Here is a 22,770-nt window from a genome sequence, read left to right as displayed (position 1 = left end):
GCCGACAAAGCTCTTAGAGCTTTGAGCTCTGGCCAATTATCTTAGCTGCAGTAGTTTCTGTATTTTTCTCTATATCAAGCAACAATACAAGCATTTATAGTGGCTATAACTCTGTTACACAAAAATTCTTTAAATTGATTTCAGGATATGTACAAAGTTTAATAAGAAAAACCTTTTTAATGTCTGTTATATTTTGTGCAGTTAATGCAAGCTGAGAAAGAAATCTTACAACTCAATAAGTGTAAATGTGAGGCATCATGTGAGCTGAATGGAGTCATCTATGAAGAGGGACGCTCATGGCAAGATGGATGTATACAATGTACATGCACAGTAAGTTTGTTTGTCTTTATGTTTTTTTGTTAGCTGGTGGCACTGGGAACCAGCCTTTTGCAATTGAGAGGGAAGCATGGGGAAAACATATGGAGGGGCATAGGGGGTGGTGGTGGTCCTGACTGCGGGGGTGGGGGGGGGGGGATAGATGACTCCTGCGTCCTCTGTTGATACCACTGGCAGGTTGGTTGGTCACAGACTGCCCCCGAAGTTGGTCAATGCTTAGGTTGACGACTAAGAAAGTTATGTGTTAAAAAAGTGTTGGACTTACCACCAGAGATGGTGCAGTTGTGTCCAAATTAACCTTTTTGCCCACGTTTGTTTTTGATCACATATTTTTAGAACACCATTATAGATCCTGTCACAATAGCGGGGTAGTAGGACACAAGCACTGATAGGAAGTCACGCTATGATCACAATCAAAGTCGCATACAAATATTTTTTTTTCAGTCACCACAAACAAGCATCTCGTAGATGACCAAGGATTCAGTTTATGTGGGTCATACAAAACCATGTGAGATTTGGTTTCATTTCATGAGTTTCAATGATAGCTTGAAAACTTGAAAAACGGAATGAAAAAAGCAAATAAAAACTCTATTTTTGTACATTGCTACTCACACATTACCAAATCAGTCTTATGTAAAACTTATCAATTTTAAGGTAAAATGCTGAAAAGTTTGGTAGATTTTATCAATTTATCATTTGTGTCAAAGGTCAATGATTGGGTAGGATTGTGTGAACAGAAGCTGTAGATCACGAGATCATGAAGATTATTAGTTATTAGGTGAAGCGGAGGTATGTGCAGGGAAATTATCGATGCTGGTGTCATACTGGGTGAAGCCGAAGGCTGAACCCAGTATGACACTGAGCGCATGATAATTTCCCTGCACTCATACCGACGCTGAACCTAATAACGAATTTATCATACCACTAAGTCATTCTAAATTTGGAAATAATTACGCTTTTTAAACATTTTAATTGCTGCTAAATAGGAAAACTTTGCAAAAATAGATGACTGTTCCGCGTATTACAGATTAGCGTGCATTTTACGCTACCCGGTTTACGCTGAAGTCGCCTTTATACGCTGCGTGCCTCGCCAGCACATCGCCAGATCGGGCTTCGGCACGCTCTTACTGACTAGATATAAAGCGTAAAATACGCACTCACTGACTAGATACGAAAATATATCAGGTTAGCGGTGTTCTTTGATATTTCCCTTAGTGGTATGATAAAAAATCTTTCATGCATCATTAGCATTGAAAACAAGGAAACCATCAATTATAGTTTAATCAAGCGCTTACTTAGTATTATGACTTCATAAGGATACAAGCCTGGCATGGACGATGTATATATAGATGTAGTACTTAGAGTATATCATTGGACATGTTAGAGGAACATCGCTAGAAGTATTAAGAAACACAGCAATATTTAAAGACCGATAACAGTTATGTAAAATGCACATAAAGTACTTTCACAATACAAAGTGTACTGGAGTTGGGTGTGGGGGCATTTGCCACTGGACGATGGACATCATTGAGTTTTGCCCCATATGTCTACAACACCACACCACCCCTAAATTAACCAAATATGTTGCAAATTTCAGAATTGTTCCTCCAGAATCCATTTTCTTTACCACAATCATGTGGCCCGTATCGTAATTATTGTACATACACTCAAAAATTAAATTCAGAAAGCTAGCATAGTATAGTGAGTCTTTTCAAGCAAAGTCATTTTATTAAGGCTTCTATTTAGAAGTATTTTAATTTACTTGATGTAAATTAATTTGCATAATTTTCATCAATTTCATGCTGCTGAAACATAATAATACAAAAAACAAATTTAACACTTCTTTCAACCATGTTTCTCAAAATCAATTTGACTATCTTACCACATGCTATAAAAGTGCTGCAAATTTTGCTACCCTGCAGATGTTGATGTAACCTGATTTGCCTCATTTTTTGTTTAACAGACAAAAAAGTAAATTTCTTAGATGCACTACCGAAGAATAGCAACCCATTTTTGTAATGAAAACAAAGTCATGGACCTCAACCTATAATTACCATACAGTATAGCCTATAATTTTCTGCGTAAACTCATCTGATGACAACACATACTGTTTACGCCTCGTCTCACACCGTCAATTGAATTACACGACAGATATCGTGGTAAACAAACCCTCAAGCAAACTTTATCCCTCGTATGGCCTCAAAAATCTCAAGTTTGCGTGATCTTCTTTTCATGTCCGCCCAAATGGAGTTGTAAATGCACATACAACCACGGAAGCATGTCTTTATGACGGTACTTAAGAAGAAATCATCCTATTAAATACTTGGCCGAGGCATATAGAAGGGATATCTTGCTTTTGTACTCACGATTGTAAGAAATCTCAAAGCCAAGTGATATCAAGGAGGTAGTGCTGAAGATCCTATCTGCAAAAGCTGCCCTATAGACATCTGACTATTTCTGCATTCTATATTGTACACAAATAACACTCGGCAGCTATTGCAGATATGCCTTACTAGCACTATCCCCTTGATATTTGGAGGATTTTGATGAGTTTGGATTACCGCAACTCAAACATTTGGTGTGTGTTGGATATATATCGTCATTGGTTTAATAGATTTAGTTGAACAATGGGCCAACGGCACTTGCATGATCTGTGGGTTTTAGAATGATATGTCAGCAAGTTTAGGTTTCAAACAGCGTTTATCACAGCAGGTCATTCCCTTCCTTGTATTAAAATATCCCTTTTGCTGTCATATAGACACATATAACCCTATGTTAGTACTTTTAGCCCTATTACCATAATTATACCTGCAGATTGGTTAGAGAACACAAACATACTTGCGCCTCGGCAATCGTCTTTTGCAATGACGTAGTTGCTGCTGTCTACCGTGTGATAGACCGCATACAGAAACCAATGAAATTCAGTGCTAATAAGCTAAGCAATAGCCACTGCCTAAGAATTATATTAGAAGATTTTATGATTTATTGAGCCAATCAGCAAGATGGTAAGAATGGTGGTAGGGCTGAAAAGGAGTAAGCTTAATATTTAAAAGCTGTATTGTAATTGGTGTCTCAAATGAATATATCATGTCATTAACCAATCAGAGATGATGTAAGAACAGCAGTAGTTCTTAGAGGGTTAAGAAAAAGCCCTGATTTGATATGATATTTCTTTTGAGCATATGTGATCATCCACCACAAAGGAGCTGCAATGTCGGCAGAACGGCAATGAACGGCAGTTCTGAGATTAAGTCCATTGAACCTTTCAATGAATAGAAAACAAAGGATTTCTCAATGTGAACATGCAATATATAATTTTAAAACTTATTTTGAGGAGAATTTGTCTGTCAAATATCTCAAAGAGTGAAAATGCAGATTTTACAGCCCATTTTGTGGTGGACGGTCACGTATCTCAAAAGGAGCTTTAGTGACAAGCAACTACTATCATACATGATCATGTCACATATTTCAAAAGCACCATGCTATGTACCTTTAACATGATGATGATGTCTTGGTATTCTTCAAACCAAGCAGCAAGACATGACTAAACAAGTAATTTACCATTTATCACACAGCACATAACAAGCCATTAATATATGAAATATTCAACAACACTGTGGACCTTTATAAAAGGCTGTATCCAAATTTAAAGGAGTCACAGTTAAAATCCATATGCCCTCTTTGGAAGATTCATGTATGGCCTTAATTTTCCACACTGGAAAGGTCATGTTTTCCACAGGGGGTGTATGGATTTCAACTGGAATAGCCCAATAAGAAAATTAATGGGACATACTGACATTTATTTACTGTCAAATTATTTACTGTATAAAATCATTATTTTCCTGCATTTTCCATCATTTGCAAATGAAGTTATTGTCTTTTCTTCCATGAATACCAGTCATTTTGTGTTTACTTTGTTTCACATAACCTTAGTGACTTTTTTTAGGTTTTTTTTAAAACTTTTTTTTAGGTTGCTTTTCATCTGGGATAGAAATGACACTTTTATATCTGATTTCAGGAACAAGCTCTGCAAACAAAAGTCAAACAAAAAATTATAAGACAATATATTTCATGATTATGCTTAAAAGAAGGTGTGGAAAAATGAAACTTATGTTTAACGTAAAATGTTATCCCTGAATATATGACTGCAAACTGTAATGCCTAACCAGCACTTGAAGTCTATGGTAGTACCATCAACCATGTCACAGACTTCAAGTATTTGGGTTCCAAGATGGGCTCTAGTGTTGGAGACCTAAAAAGAAGAAAAGCACTAGCCTGGGCAGCTTTCTGGAAACTGGAATGCCTTTGGAGAAGCCCGGCATTGCCAATCGAAACAAAAATCAAGCTGTTTCAGACAACGTGTGTTACTGTCTTTCTGTACGGGTGTGAGTCATTGGATCAATGCATTTGCAACATAGGGACATTTGCTACAGAGTCATGTTAAACATCAAGCGTGTGGATCGGATTCCAAATGAAACCATCTACAACCTGACCAACACCACTCCACTGGTTGCCAGAGTCAAGATTCATCAACTCAAATGTCTCGCCATATACTGCGCCTTGAAGATGGCGAGCCTGTGAAAGAATATGCGCTTTATATTCCACCACATGGGAAGAGGAAACCGGGGCGGCCACGCACACTGTACTTACAGTATGTCCAGCACCTCCTGGGAGATACTGAAGGGATGCTGCAGCCAAACAAAATTGTTTCGCTTGCCCAAGATCGCATTAGTTGGAGAAAGCTTGTAGTCGCCTGCTCCGCAACCGACTGATGATGATGATGTTATCCCTTTCATGTATTCATGCAAAAAGAACATGTAAAGGTTCCTTGTAAATTTGACTAATTTCTTTTGGAATTACTGACATTTATACAGCGTTATAAAAGTAGTTTACAGTGCTATGATAATCATGTAATAAATTGATATCAAATGAAAGATCCTATTTTTTTCACTAACATATTGAGATTAGGAGTTCCAAATCAGTATATTTCCAAAGATATCAAAAAACTGTCAAATTATTCTTTAACATGGTATACCTCAGTCAAGACAAATTCAACGTTTTTTATGCCTCCACCAGCCTCCACCGCGAGGCATACTGTTTTTGCAATGTCCGAGCTTCCGTCCTTCCGTGCTTCCGTCCGTCCGGATGCTGTATCTCGGGCATGGATGGGCGGATTGACTTCAGATTTTCAGGATAGGTTGGTCATGGTCAGAAACCCAGGATACTTTTTTTTGGGTGGGGTTCTAGGTCATATACTGAGGTCAAAGGTCATTTGAGGTCAACTTGTAAATTTGGTGTCATATGAACAGTTCAAATCCTATGGGCATGAAACTGGGTGGGTACAGTCAACATTTAGAGCCAAATTTTTGGAAGGTCATTTTGGGGTTATCTAGGGTCACCCAGGGGTCATCTGAGGTCAAATTAGTAAAAACTGTTGTATGGGCATGAAACTTGGTGGGTACGGTCAACATTTAGAGCCACATTTTTGGATGGTCATTTTGGGGTCATCCGGGGTCACCAAGGGGTCATCTGAGGTCAAATGAATAAAATTGGTCACATGGGCTTGAAACTTGGTGGGTACAGACAACATTTAGAGCCAAATTTTTGGAAGGTCATTTCAGGGTCATCCGGGGTCACCAAGGGGTCATTGCAAGGTCATTTTGGGGTCATCAGGGTGGAGGCATCCCATTCGACGCCTTAAGCGTCGAAACCGCGTTGTTTCTAGTTTGATGCTATTTTTGGAAATATACTGATTTGGAACTCAATTAATTGATATTTTCAACTAATTTCAATATGTTAATGAGAAAAATAGGAGTTTTCACCTGATACTAATATCTCCATTTTAATGGATTAAAGTGGGGGATGAGGCTTTCAATCAGGTCACCTACCTTTAAACAATAAGGTTAATTAGAAGCCTAGTTATTCACTGTCCATTTGATATATACATTACCAAACACTTATTACCCAGTGGTACTTATCCAATTTCTCATATCCATATTAGTAATGCATTATTCTTCTCATTTCTTTATTTTTCTCTCAGGGTGGAAGACTGGAGTGCGGTCCCGTGACATGCCCTGAGGTTTACTGTAAGAATCCAGTCCAAGGCGAAGGCCAGTGCTGCCCCACTTGCATGGGTAAGTAATACTTAAGTAAAGGATGACTTCCCAACACTCTCTCAGTAGCCTATACACCTAGTCTTTGTCAAGAATCTTTGTGGTCCGGATGGAGCACCAAAGGTTTGACGATAGGCATGGCAATCCAGCTAGTTAGCAATACTCTCAACCAATGAAATCTGTATGCTGTATAGGTTTATGTGGTCAAATTTTGATTTTTTACAGTTATGTGAGCTGCAATCCCGGGGCTGCAATTTCACTTTGCAAACACCATATATTTGCTCACGGGCCACAGAGTGCCAAAATCATTTCAAAGATTTGAGAACCCTTGGTGAAAAGTACATTGGTCTGTAGAGCTCCCCGTTTCTTAATAGGGAGTTTTTGATTTCCACAACGGATGGTTCTGCGACGTCAAAGCATCAAACGTTGTCGTCATCATCGCCAAATCGGTTGTCAGACTCTTCACGTGTTGTAGAATTTGGAAGACAACGTATAACAAAGTTGACGATGATAACGTTTGGTGTTTTACTGTCGCAGAACCATCCGTCTTGGAAATCGAAAACTCCCTATTGACTGACTAGGTACTACACTGACCATTTCAAAACAACATATTTTTCAATAGAATTCAGTGTAATTTGCAATATACTGTGCATGCGGCATATGGAGTCCTGGTGATAACACTTTGGCAATGAATCATGGGAAGTGTTTACATCATCCTCTGGGTAATATACAAGGAAGTTCTGTTTCAATTATGCAAAATGGAAGTTGCTAGTCCCTTGGTTCATCTCACAGATTGGTTTAATTTTTTACAGATCATAAGCCAGTAATATTCCCGTTGTATTTTGGTAGTAATGCTAGCCTGCTTAGGCAATATACAGGGAAACTCTCTGTGTATCAATTATGTAAGACTCCATGTATCTGGAGGTTTTGGTCGTAATCTTTTATTACAGAGCAAAGATTATTCCATTTGTTTGGATGATTTAGATAGCCTGCTCAGGTGAAATTCAGAGAAGTTCTCTTTCAATTATGTAAGATGGTAGATTCCTTGTCCCTTGGTGAATCTGAAAGTGTATTGTAACTTATACAGAGCAAGGACCTGTGATATTTCCCCGTTTCTGGTGAATATATGCCAGCGTGCTTACATAATATACAGGGAAAGTCTGGGTATATGTATATGAATTATGTAACAAGATATGAGACTCTGTGTATCTATAGGTTTGTTGCATATTTTGAGAGCAAATGCTATTCCACTTGTATGGGGAAGTGTGATAGCTGGGAAGTGATTTGCACCATATATTCTCTATCAATTATGTAAGGTGAAAGACTGGAGTCCCTTGGTTCATCTGGAAGATTATATTAGTGGATTTTTTTCCTCAGAAAAGGTCAATGATAACCCCTTGTATTTGGTCAATAACAGATAGCCTGCTTAGTTATTAGGGGCAAGACTCTGTATGCAAAGAGGTAAGGCACCATAGTCTGGGCTACAGACCATGTACCTATATTATCCACAGGAAGAGAAAATATTGGTTACCACACACTCACAAAAACCAAAGTTGGAACATGAACTGTCACTCTGTTGTGTCTTTGTTGCTCCGTTTTCAGCTCCACTGCGCCTCGATCATGAGTTGCCTTTGACAAAGACTAAAGCATCATGAATCTGGAGGGTGGTTGTAATTTATCGCAAAGCAAAGGTTATTCCACTTGTGTGGATAAAATGCAGAGAACTGCTCTATTATATTATGTAGAATGGGTGACTGGGGTATAATCCCTAGTGCATCTTGGAGGTGTATTTTAATATATTAAAGAGGGGAGCTAGTGTCGTTCCACTTACATTGGGAAATAGAATAACCAGCTCATTAAATATACATAGAATATCTCTGTATATCAGTTATGTAAAATGAAAGACCAGGGATGCATCTAGAAGTTTGTTGTAACTAATTATAAAGCGATGGTCAGTATTGTTCCACCTGCATGAGTGGTCATTGTAGCCCAGTTCGGTTTTTACAGGGAAGGTTTTGTGTATATCAATTATGGACAGGCTGGGGCATCGTCCGTGGAGAGTTTTTGGAGATTTGTGTTCTATTACACAGCAAAGGCCAGTGTCATTCCACATGAATGAGCCGGTTTATTAAATATAAATGATCTGTACTTATCAGTTATAGCTATATTCAGACAGACAGGAGTTTCAACCTCCCAATGTAGACAAATTTTAACTCCTTTACTATACATGGTCACTTGAATTGTGTTCATGTGGTGTTTTTGTCAGAAGAAGTCATTGAGCCACCATCTAAGGGACTAACATGTACTTGGGGTGTAGAAATATGTCATTGACCAATGAATATGTACCATCTAACCTCTGAATATTCAGAATGTGGATTAGTATTCATACCACTTAACTAGTATTCAGATTTTAAATGTTAGTATTCATATACCACTTCAGTATTTAGATTTTAGTATCACCAACTAAACTGAAATTTAGTATTGAAACCAGGAGAATACACAAAAGTATTCAGAATACAACATGAATATATTCAGAATACTAATATTGTATTCAAATTTGACAAGGAGAATACACTGAACCACACAAAAGTGTTCAGAATACAACATGAATATATTCAGAATACTAATATTGTATTCAAATTTGACAAGGGGAATACACTGAACCACACAAAAGTATATTCAGAATACAACATGGATATATTCAGAGTACTAATATTGTATTCAAATTTGACAAGGAGAATACAGTGAACCACACAAAAGTATATTTGGAATACAATGTGAATATATTCAGAATACTAATATTATATTCAAATTTGACAAGGGATGAATACACTGAACCACACAAAAGTATATTCAGAATACAACATGAATATATTCAGAGTACTAATATTGTATTCAAATTTGACAAGGAAAATACACTGAACCACACAAAAGTATTTGGAATACAACATGAATATAATCAGAATACTAATATTGTATTCAAATTTGATAAGGGTAACACCGGGGGTAACACCCCAAATGGATCCATACAGGAAAAACCTCCAAGTTTCCTTTAAATGCTTTACGGTTCAACAAAACCCTCTACATATCTTGAGGGTTTGAGGTGGGCCAATAATTTCCCATATACCATACCTCTGCTTCACCTAATAACGAACAATATTCCCCTTCCCCTGCAGCCTTTCAAGTCTAAAGGTCTAGCGAAAAAACTCGTGACATACGTTTGTCAACACCCTTGCTGTTGTCTCTGCAAATCAAAAATATATTAATTTAAGTTTTTATTTTAGATTTGATCGGAAGCTGAATTATTAATTTATTTTCATGTTCATGTCATATTTCAGAACTAATTAAAATCATTAACTCTATAGAAAATGTTCAAAACTGTCACCTATTACAGCATTGATTACTCTGTAGGAAACAGGACATTGTAATTGCCTAAGCCAATTATTGAGTATGTTTTGGTTCAGTGTTAAATCAACCATAAGGTATTACACATGGAGATTACAGTGTGCAATGTGTTGTGCAGTAAAGAGGTAATTGGGCATATTATTTGTTGGTCAAAACTGGGCTAGCAATTATAAGATGCACACATGAGATTTTGACCAACAACTTTGATCCTGGACCAAAACATGAAGACATAGCTGTTTATTGTAATCCAGGGATGGGCAACCTACACCCTGGGCCTCATGGAAGAACACAGGATACCTTATCATAACCCTGGTATCTTATGTTAAAGTTAATTTTAGCTCATTATGTAAACGCAATGCACTATAGGCATAGTCCATATTTCTGTATGTTTTTTTTTCTTTCTCTTGCTACATCGTTTGAGCAATGGATCTGGTAATTTGAGTGCGATCTTTGCATGATGGTTCATGATTGTTACTTATTTAGCTAAAAAATTCGGACGGAAAGTATCATTTTTGGAGCATTTTCTTACGAAAAGTTTTACCTAATTTCATGGAATAGTCTCCTATGTAGACTGTTTGTGGTGCTTTTCATATTACAAACACTGTACAAACTCCTTGATCGTGCGAATTTGTAAAAGAGATTGTTGAACTTTACTGTTTCAGTGCGGCTACAATGTCTGCTTTTCAGTGTTGCTTTTAGCACCAATTGGGCTTGTGCTGTCTATAGGCCCTTACTTCTGTGCACGAGCCATGAGCAAATAGTGTCTCATATTCTCCCAAATCTGAACTAATTGGGCTACCAATTTGTTGGTTGGCAACCCTGTCTATGAACAAACATCTCACTCATTTACACTTTATATCACACATCTTGACCCAATTAGTTATGTAAACATTTAATCAAGGTGAAATGTCCTTTTGACTGGCACTGGCCTAGTATATCAGTATATGGGACCATGACAACCCCCTCTGACATTACAAAACAGACAAACAGAAAGTCTGAACAGGGAAGTACTGGGGGTAAACACTAGGCTAGTGGCCTTTCCCTGTTCTGAAGATTGAGATTGAAGGGAGCACTTGTTTGAAATATGAAGTCAGGAAAATTAGATGTGTGTGCAAAATTTTATTTATTTATTTATTTCATTTACCATGAAAGTGTTGTAGTTTTTAAGTTTCAAGTTTTTATTTGGAAAATTGCTTTTACATCAGTGGCACTCATCTATCCGATGGTGCATCCAAGACATTAAATATACAAACAAAACTGTATTAAACAAAATAAAATCAAAGGATACTCGACAAGCAAAAGGTACAAATAAATAAATGCCTTGAATAAATAAATATCTTGAGAACCGCAAGTATATTTCCAAAATGCTGAATTGTGCTTGATCACAGCACTATGGTGATTTTGAGGTTTGAGAATACTGAAATGTGTTTTTTCAAAGTTGGTAGCCCTGTATACATAGTTATGCATGGCTATACATGGCTATACATAGCTATATATGGCTATACATGGCTATGACATGGTATGGCTATATATAGCTATGCATGGCTATACATGGCCATACATAGCTACCCATGGCTATACATAGCTATGCATGGCTATACATAGCTATGCATGGCTATACATAGCTATGCATGGCTATACTCGACAAGCAAAAGGTACAAATAAATAAATGCCTTGAATAAATAAATATCTTGAGAACAGAAAGTATATTTTCAAAATGCTAATTTGTGCTTGATCACAGCACTATAGTGATTTTGAGGTTTGAGAATACTGAAATGTGTTTTTTCAAAGTTGGTAGCCCTGTATACATAGTTATACATGGCTATACATGGCTATGACATGGTTACATATGGCTATACATAGCTATGCATGGCTATACATGGCCATACATAGCTATCCATGGCTATACATAGCTATGCATGGCTATACATAGCTATGCATGGCTATACATAGCTATGCATGGCTATACATAGCTATGCATGGCTATACATAGCTATGCATGGCTATACATAGCTATGCATGACTATACATATTGCATGGCTATACATAGCTATGCATGCCATTTACCATGAAAGTGTTGCAGTTTTTAAGTTTCAAGTTTTTAGAAATTAGTTATTTGGAAATTGCTTTTACATCAGTGGCACTCATCTATCCGATGGTGCATCCAAGGCATTAAAATATACAAACAAAACTGTATTAAACAAAATAAAATCAAAGGGTACTCGACAAGCAAAAGGTACAAATAAATAAATGCCTTGAATAAATAAATATCTTGAGAACCGTAAGTATATTTTCAAAATGCTGATTTGTGCTTGATCACAGCACTATGGTGATTTTGAGAATACTGAAATGTGTTTTTCAACGTTGGCAGCCCTGTATACATAGCTATACATGGCTATACATGGCCATGACATGGTTACATATGGCTATACATGGCCATACATAGCTATCCATGGCTATACATAGCTATCCATGGCTATACATAGCTATGCATGGCTATACATAGCTATGCAAGGCTATACATAGCTATGCATGGCTATACATAACTATGCATGGCTATACTATGCATGACTATACATAGCTATGCATGGCTATACATAACTATGCATGGCTATACATAGCTATGCATGGCTATACATATCTATGCATGGCTATACATAGCTACGCATGGTATTCCTGACCATAACCCATTACAAATGAGCTACAGCACCAGTGGTGCTCTTGTTAATTTCTTCCGTGGTTTGAGCTGTGCGTATCGCATACGCGAGCGTAAACACACAGGTGATGAACAATTACGCTGGCAACAAGATGGTTTACCCATTGGTCGTTGTTGTCACGTATAAGGGAGGAGACCACACCACTTCTTCATGATCACCGATCACCAGTGTGTACCCGCCCATGGAAGAAATAAAAATTAACTTAAGTAAAGAAAGAAAATGAAAATCAGAAAAATTTCACTCAGACTCCAACCACCAGCCTACACGTGCTGGCAGAAATGAACAACATATTTGTGGTCATTTGCTTACATTTTAAATAGCACACACAGCATAAACACAAAAGTGGGAGTTCTGATTGGCTACAGTTATAACAACAGACCGGTAATCTGATTGGCTGAGGGCACATCAAAGAAGCGATCGGTGCAGAGCGGCACTCATCAAAACCATTTTAAAAGTTTAAGTACATATTATTAGATTTATAAAGTTTACTGTGAGGACTGTTAAATATCAAAAATATCAATTTTTAATAATTTACCTTAAAATTTGTATTATATCGCAAATTTCAACGAATCAAACTTATTTGATATCAGAAGGACATTGCTCATATTCAGAATTCAATTTGATATGTCTGATGTGCTCTAATGTCCCACAAAAATACTGTGCAAACGTTGCTATCTGATTAAATGAATACGGTATTGTAATCATAAACAAAATATCTAACATTGATAGCGTTGCTACCTGATGCTGCTATAAGACAATTCAATTTCGAATGGTCCAGGAGCATAGTTGTAGGTCAAAAACTCATGTGTGCATTATACACAAGAGTGCATTTTAAATGGGATGGGATTATTTATGCCATATTTATTTTCATTTGTATTCTCTGTGGTAGAGTCCAAGTGACAAGATTAAATTAAGAATGCACTTGTAAAATGGGTCAGTGGGTTAGGGTTAGTTTAAAAAGGTATGAGTGTAGAGAGAGAGGGAGCGTTTTATATACTCCAAGTCTTCAGCCTAGGTTTAAGGTAGGGATTACCAGGGCTGCTATAAAACCAGGGCCAAGCAGAGAGGGTAGAAAAAAAAATATAGTTCCGAATAACAGGCAGAATATACAGACACATCAAAGATATTTGAGCCCAGCGCACTTGAAAAGATTTGAAGTTCTTATTTTACCCCTTTCACTCTACCTGGACTAAACAAAAAAGGGTTTCCTTCGAACTGGTGATCATATAGTGACAAGCTGAAAAAAATATCAAACCTTATACCTTCCCCTTTCTGAAAAGTTGACAAACATGCTGACAAATAGTTGATATTGAGCTGTTTATATTCCAGTGTTTAGTGTGCATTGATTGTGGGATGGCTGTAATTTATCTCTTGTATTTTGATATCTTGTGATGTCATCTGTAACAATTGCTTAAATGACATGGCTATCCAGTAGACAGCAATTCCAATTTGGCTGTCAATTTTCTGTGTGAGTACCACAGAGGTGTTTGTGAATAAAAACGTGGAAGGCTGCTACTTGTAATAGCAACATATGTGCCACAAATTTGTGTTTATCTTCTTGAATTGGGAAGGGAGTGATCAATATGTACAACAGGGGACATGGGTATATCTAGTACAATTTGTTCCCACATTTTATGTTGTCCATGAGAGTGGAGCAACAAAAGGCCGATTAATAGCTTGCAGTCAGTGTGGAAAAGAGTAGGGTGGCAACTCAACCAATCCTTGATTTCCTAATGGATTCTGTCAAAATTCATGTACAGGCATGACCAGTGCCTATAGGACTTTGATCATGAAGGAATTCAACTTATTCAGATATATACCTAGATAGCTATACATAAACAGCTATAGCTATCAAGATGAAATATTGCTGATGAATACCAGTTTTAATAGAAACCATTTCTATAGATCTTGTGAGTACATAGGTGATTCACTGAGCACAAGTAGCCATGGAAAAACGGCTTTGTACTGCAAAAAACTGTGCCTTCTACAGCCAGTACAATGCAAAGGAATGGTTAATAGCTATCTTGAGTTTGTCAGTATGAGAAACCTCAGCAATACAAATTGTGGGATAGGCTTTTACGACGGGAATTCATAACAATTAGTGGGTTCTTATTGGGTTTGCCATCGGACAAATTTAGACTTTTCAAACTTGTCCGACGGCGAACCCGATAAAGACCCACTAATTCTCAGCAATACACATTATTCTACAGATACATCTATTTGTTGCATTCATATGAACAGAGCCCTCTACAGTCTGTATAATACAAAGGGGCAGTTTATAGACAGGGTTTGTCAGTATGAGGAAGCCACAGCAATACATAGCAGCTATCAGAATATTCTACAGATACATCTATTTTGTTGCATCTATTATCCATATAAATGTCTTGTCTTACGTCAATGCAATGTGGAACTATCAAATGGTGTGAGGGAGTTGTAAGTACGTAGTTGGGACAGAATCAGTGTCTCTGTTTGTTGTTCTGCTTTCACATGTGTGCCACATTTGAAATTTACATAAGGATGATTTTTATTCAGAACTTCAACAGTTTGAACATATGTTTGATGCAAAATACTTTTTGTCAAATATTATTCAACAGCATCTGAAAAAAAAATTTTTCTGCTATTAGTCATGATGAGACGGTCAAAGAATTCTTTAGGTTTGACCTGCTGGAGAATTGCAATTCCCAAGTCAATCTCAGAGTGTGTGTCCATTTGTCTCAATTGAAGCCTGGAATCCTCAACGGCTGATTTTTTTGCTCAAGCAACAGGCCCTCTATGTGGACATGCCAACTGGGTTTCTAACATCAATGCAGTTGTGGGACACCAGTGGAATACTGGAACTGGGGAGGGGGGGGGAAGCTACAGATTATATATAGCAATTGCATAAGATCATTGCGTTTTAGAGAAAGCTGCTGACCACCACGATGGCCCAAGATACCTTACAAACCAATTATTAGCATCATCCAGGGAAGCAGCTCAGCTCTATACAGGCACAGAACCCTAATCAACATTACATATATAATAACCATCGCAGCCAGGATCAGCTTCCACAGTGTTGTATGGGAATTAGCACAATCAGCTGTCCAGGGAAGTTTCAAGCTAGCTCAATTTTTCCACAAGAATAGAATTATGACATTGTGGGGCTCAAACCCAAAAAATCACTCACACAAGTTTTATCTCCTTATCTATTGCTCTTAATGGACTGCTTCTAACGCAGAGCCTAGATTTTGACGAGAATCACAGAATCGATTCTTGTAATGATTCTCGTAAGATTCGGTTGCAAGAATCAACTTCTCTCATTGTAAGTAAGTGCAGTGACTATGATGGATTTTGATTCTCACAAACCAAGATGAAATCTAGGCCCTGTCATGCAGATGAGGCTAATTTACATTACCATAACATCACCCTGCTATGATTTTTTTGTGTGATTTTGAGAACAACATGTGGTTCAAGCATGAACTTAAACATAATTATTCACCAATCTTTGCACAAACACAAATGATAATGATGATTAGGGTAATTACATAACAGATGCATGCTTGAACCATATTTTGTACAGTTTCTCAAACTTATAAAAAAATGACTTTGGCAATTATTGTAGCAGGCGACGATATCCAAAATGTCCCAACATTTTTATCAAGCATGATTGGAAGTAGTTTGTTTGTTTATTCTTGGTTTGCTTGTTTTGATAGGAAAGTAAACCAACGAATCACTTCTAATAAAATTACATATCGTACAACATAAGGTAAGCAAGTGCGATGTCCTGGTTTGTGAAAATTGATGTGTTCTAAATGTCAGGAGAAAGCAACTGGCAAGCTACATCACACTACATTTCGCATCTTTTATTGAAAAGATTTCACTCAAAAACAAAATACAACATGGCTAGATATTTTGATTTTATCAATTTGAAGAAATTTCCCTGAATACAAACCAATATGAACTTTGAAATCAGAACATTGCCTATACCATGTATACAGAAGGTTGTATTATAAAATGCTCTATTTTTGAAATAACTTCTAGGCCTAGGCCTATAATATAGTATGCAAAATGGCAGGAATCCTATTTATTGGGGCAATTACCTTTGATGAATTAGGCAATTCCAGTTGAAATTCATACACCCCCTGTGGAAGGTGAGACCGTAATCTTCAAACGGGGAGCGTGAATTTCAAATGGAGTTGCCCATTCAGGTAACCCTATTTGAAATTCGCACTCCCTGTTTGGGAGATTAAGGTTATATCTTTCATAGGGGGGGTATGGATTTCAACTAGAATAGCTCTTTGAGACACTTTTGTCATTTTGGTGTTGCTTCAGAAAAATGAAATAACATGGCTGTGATTTATATTTACAGGGTGAATCTCTTTATACAATTTCCGCAGTGGAATGTTTACCAGAATTTCAGGTTGAGCAGTACTTTCCTCTAGGCCAAGAAATTTCATCATATTCATAAAACACTGTTCCCCAACCAGCAATGAGAGTTAGCAAGTATAAGACTTTTATTGCTATTTTAGAATTTCATATTGACACAGGTTATGTTGGCCAGCAGTTACAGAACAGCAGATGTTTACAAAATTTTCTATACTCAAAATCTAATATTAAGCTACTAACATTTCTAGTTCATGTTACACACAATGGAATATTTTGTAATCAAATTGTTAAATTGGTCTGTTTTTATTGTCTCCACTGAATGAGTTTGAAATGGGGACCATGAAATGGGCGCTATCTGGGTTATGTATGGGTATGTGTGTGACTTGAATGTCATCTCATAGTCAGTGGTTAACCCTATACATTACTTTGCTATTTCTTCTTCTCACATGTGGTGTTTCCAGAATAAGGCAAAAAGATGGAGGACTTAATGTGTGCAAGACAACTTTGATCTATGGGCATCAAATATGCAACGCTCAATTCTGATGCACCGCATTGTAACATTTATATTTTATACTTTTTATTTCCCTATTTATGACCACGACTTTCAGGCCCGTAGGGGGTTCAATCGCCCCCTGAATTGGCAAAATGTCTGCTTTGTCTGTAAAAAAAAATAGCAAAATTTGGACCACATATGTCAACATTTTAGTCTTTTTTAGATAAATATACCCAAAATCATTAACTTTCTGTGAAATTTGTCTAAAATATAGACTCCAAATATCAATTGTAAGGGGTAAGGTCTGCTTTTGGCCAGAATGAAGATTTCTCTTGAAAAGGTTTGCATTTGGAAAATCAACATCCAGGCTGCCTTGGTGACTTTTACAAGAAAAAGTGAAGCTGTTATCATTATAGTTGTGTCCAACTTGACACTTCAAATGCCACTTCATTGTTCAAAATGGATCCCTCTTGTAGAATCGCATTTGATATGCTACTGACCCCCTCATCTAGGCGGTCATCATTTCTTCTGTCCACTTGAGTCCAGTTCTGTCACTACATTGAATCTTGACCGGGTCAGTTGGTCCAATTAATATCAGGTTCTGTGCCCTCCCGTTTCATATTTCCATTCAATCAAGGCTCAATTACATGTGCTTGAAAACATCATATGAGGAGAAACTATCTTTGGATAGATAACTATTAAGGACACACAGAGGTGTACACACATGAAGAAGTAGCTGTTAAGGACATACAGAGGACTATGCCTGAGATATTATGTATAGCCGTTTTTGGATAGATGGGTGTAATGAAATGCAGTGATGATTACTAAAGAATAAAAGGAGGAATATGTATTAGAACGTATGATTGGTTATATATTAAAGTTTAAGGACTTGCGGAAGAACACTGTTTGAGAAACCATCTTTTTATATAATCTTAAGGACACACAGAAGTGTGTGCCTGAGAATCCTAGTTGGATAGCATAACAGCATAGGCTGTAGAAAACAGTCTGGGCACATTACCGCATGTGGAATTGGTTAAGAATCTGATACTTCTGTATCCCCCTCCCCACAATGGGTCTGGTTTAAAGATTATATTATGAATCCGCTCTATAAAATAAGGATGTAGTAAAAGCATGCCAGTAAGCAATGTTTTCATTGATAATTGCTTGACATGGCCATTATTATGTCATCTTTTATTGGCCTCCCTCAATCAAGACAAGTACGTACTGTAACTATAATTAGTCGTTTCCTTTCATCCTATATGTCCCATCATGATAAGATCATTTAGTGTTTATATGAAATGTACTGTACCCTGTTTCAAAGGCTAGGCCTCAATTATTTAAACAATTAAGCCATGTAGATTAATGTACAATCTGAACATCCTGATAATTGTAGAAATACTTCAATGTGCAGATATAGAAGGTAAGAAACAAGCAAAAACTTGTGGTCAAAGAAAACCATGTTACTTCAAATCTTCAATGCACATAATGGGAACTCAAGAACGGCAAGGTTTATAAAATTACTATTCTTTTTCTTGAGACGTGAAAAACTGAAAAACCGTGGCGGTGGTGCTATCGTGTTGTGCCCTTACACACAAAGTTTTTAATGTCAATTGTCTCTCTCCACCCAGATGTAAAAATGGGTATATCTGCTTATGCTGCTAGGAAGGTAAACAGACCTGAAGTTTGGGACCCCCCCCACCCAAAAAAAACCCACCAATATTAATTCATGGAGGTGTATAGCCCCAAGTCCCTTTGAAAGAGGTACCACGTCCAGACACTGGCCTGTAAAATACAGATATGAACATTTCCTTTCACCTACACAGTAAGGTTTTTAAGGCAAAATGGGTTGGCAGAGGCCATATTTGTCCAGTTTTAGCTATTTAATTGAAAAACTGCAATGTATTTATTAATATCATTACAATTTGGTCAAGGAAGCCAATAATTGCATTATATTTCCATAGTCTTGCAGTTCTTGAGTTAAAGCCAGCAGTAAATCAAAAGGAAAGTTTTGGGCATTTTGCCCCTCCCCAGAAAACTCTGCACATGGGGCGAAAATAATAATATATCAAACCTTTATGGCACCCATACCATTCCTCTTGTGTGCCATCTTTATTTGTCTCAGTATTTGAGTACAAACACCGCTCGGTTATGCCCCCCTCTGACCCGGGTCTCTGACACACCTTAAATTGTATAACAACAACCAAACAGTTGAAAACCTAAACCAACCAGCATCACTGTCACAGCATTTTCTTGCAAACATTTTATACTCCACACATAAATGTAATTGACTTCACATAAAATGTGCAATCCTCCCCAGCAATAGAAACATCCATAGACAATATGACACTGCACTATGTTTATAGATAAAGACATCGAACACTGAAAGAATTAATCTCCTTCTATAGAGACGCTAGATATTAGATTACATAAAGCAATTGCAATTAATATTATTGTGAGCTACCATGGGAGTAGGGGATTTAATTAAGCCTGACGATTGCTTGTAATAACACACGGAATTGCAAATCTTGTTTTCTAATCACAGACTTGGACATGACCTATTACTATAGCAAACTATAACAACGTTGCTGCTTTTTTTCTTAGTCGGATTATATATGGACATTAAACAATATTTTGTATACTATCTTTATGATCAAAATACATGTAGCATTATATTATGAGGGGCATTGCAGACTATAAACATGCAATGTTTATGATGCTGAATATGTCTGAATGATTTTGAGTGACCAACATTAAGTCCTTAATTTTATAGGCAGCCTAATATATAATTCTTTGAATTTGATTTTGATCTTTGCCTCTCAATTTATAAAATTCTAACAGTATTGATCAAACAGGTCTTTGAAGATATCCAATTTTTGTGATATGGCCAAGCAAAATGAGTCAGATGGCAACTGTATTGACTTTCTTACATAGTTAAGTTAACCATTATTCTTCGTCCATATGCATGTTCATGTTCCTGAAACAATTGAAAATTAAAACAAACTTACTATAGTGATATCTAAAAATCTTTTTAAAAAAGTCATTAATATTCAACTCTTTTTGCAAAATCATCTCATTATCGTTTAGAATACTGATGAATATAAGTTTCTCCCTTTGCCACATTTATGTTTTGCATGAATTCTCTTGAATTAGCGATCAGGGGATCAGTTCTTTAGAGCCAGAGGGCAGCATATCAATTATTTTAACATTGATTCAGTGTGGTTAGTGAGTGAAAGAGGGCGCCATATAGGGATCAGTTAACAGTGCAGTGCAGTTGATCCCTTGTTCGCTAATTCAAGAGAATTCATGCACAACATGGATTCAATAAAAAGGCAAATCGAAATTTGTCAGTATGCCAACTCAAAACAATATGTAATGTATTAATTCAATCAATGTATTTTTTGGGGGGAGGAGAGATGAAGACAGTGGACCATAATAAAGTTTTCTAACGCAAAGCAGTTAGACAACCCTTTTAACCTCAAGCAGAGACACCCCGGGTCATGCTTTGTCAGATCGTTTTTTTCCGGGAGTTGCCAGGCCAGCGCGATTGGCATCGTGTCTCGGCCAATGAGAGCGGTCCTTAATGAGGGCCAGGTCACGGAGGTCGCAGATTTTGTCATTGCATTTGTTGACCAGCAATTGGATGGACATAAAATTTATTTCCCACCCACCTCTCCCATTTTATGGGAGATTTTGTGTTACTAAATGCCTGAAAGTAAAGACATTTAGACAAGGCAAGTATGCTGTCATGTATCACAGGCTGAAATGGAATCGGAAAATTGAGCCGACCTATTATTGATTTTTGTATGACTATGCATGCTTTGAGGCATGCTTTTTGCTGTCATGTGTAACATGTTGAAATGGAATCAGAAAAATGATTCAACTTAAATTGATAATTGTTTGATTATAGCATGCTTTAGGCATGCTTTTTGCTGTTGTGTTTAAAATATTGAAATGGATTCCATAAAATGATTGAACTTAAATTTCATAGTGAATGGATTATAGCATGCTTTAGGCATGCTTTTTGAACATGGATAAAGAAGGGTTCAAGAAACAATCAAATTAAATAATAAATCAAAGCAACTGACATGTTAGGTCAGTTAATGTAATGTATGCAATACAAGTCAATACAATGCTACATGTAGCATTATCATTTATAACTGTGAGCTTAAACGTTTATTATGCAAAAACTTTATCCTCAAAATTTGTTTAACATTAAGGAAGTGAATCTTCACAGAAGAAAAGCATATCAACTAAAAGCTAAAAAATCTCTAATTATAATTTCTATAGAAAAAGAGCCATAGTAATTAGGAGATGTTTGTCTCTTTTAGCCGGCATCTCCAGTTATATGCACATGTATATCCATATTTCATATTAATATTCTATCACATTCGTTCAGTCAGTGTAACTTCCAGGTCCATCACCTCGAGGATTCATCCCGGGCCGTAGCCCTCGAAGCAACTGATTGTATGCACTAAATCATAGAATGAAAAATTTGATAGTGAAAGTTTCCAGCCATTATAAAGATTCCCTTTTTGGGGTTGTAGTGAATATCATTTTCACTCTGGATTCCGCGTTTTACAGTCGGCTGCACTCTGTAGAATTTAAATTGGGTTCAGTATTCTCACTTGCGCTCTGGAATCCTCCTTTTTGATTGTTTTTAAGATTGGGATTCACGTTCCTCAGTCGGGTGGTCGCTGAAGAATAGAAATTGGGTCGAAACCTTTTCGCTCTTACTTTTGAATCTCCCCTTTTTGTATGTTTTTCGGATTGGGATTCACGTTCCTCAGTCGGGTGGTCGCTGAAGAATAGAAATTGGGCCGAGCCTTTTCGCTCTTTGTATCTCCCCTTTTTGTCTGTTTTTTCTGGGTTGTGCGCAAACCCTGTGTTTTTATGCTTAATGGCTGGAATCTTTATTTGAAGAATGAAATAAAATTATTGTCTATCCTGATGGTCAATAAGTGGTCCCAAAAATTTTGCATTCCGTGTGTTTCCTTGTCTCTGTCTGCGGTTAACCTTGATGGTTTGTTATTATTTTTAAAGATATCAAGATATATAGATGTTTTCTTTCACATCTAGGATAGAAAATGATAACAATATTCATGACTATTTTCATTCCATCACAATGTTAGATGTTAACACTGATTTTAACGTAAAATGAAAATGCAAGCATATTAAAGTGAAGTATAAGCCCAGTTTTAAGTTCAAGAATGAACTTACTTTTATATGAATTAAATGCTAAAATTATCAATGCCTGACAACTTCTGTGATAAAAAAATAAGTTGTTCAATCGTCTATAATGAATCATTCTAATCAGACAAGACAGGATGGTCTCATAGTAATGGCA

At 36.9% G+C, this 22,770-nt stretch overlaps 1 protein-coding gene across 1 annotated transcript in view; it reads left to right on the top strand.

Annotated features, from left to right (window-relative positions):
- The window catches only part of LOC140137925 (protein kinase C-binding protein NELL2-like), a 158,014-nt gene that overhangs the window by 105,975 nt on the left and 29,269 nt on the right, over positions 1–22,770 (top strand). The window contains exons 7-8 of the mRNA XM_072159730.1: positions 202–330; positions 6,377–6,470. Coding sequence (XP_072015831.1) covers positions 202–330; positions 6,377–6,470 — 223 coding nt within the window. The remainder of the gene's footprint in view (positions 1–201; positions 331–6,376; positions 6,471–22,770) is intronic.

The sequence above is a fragment of the Amphiura filiformis genome, chromosome 17 (assembly GCF_039555335.1).
Source record: "Amphiura filiformis chromosome 17, Afil_fr2py, whole genome shotgun sequence".
Classification (NCBI taxonomy): domain Eukaryota; kingdom Metazoa; phylum Echinodermata; class Ophiuroidea; order Amphilepidida; family Amphiuridae; genus Amphiura; species Amphiura filiformis.
Note: the sequence above shows the minus strand (reverse complement) of the source record. Positions and strands in the feature narration are given on the sequence as shown.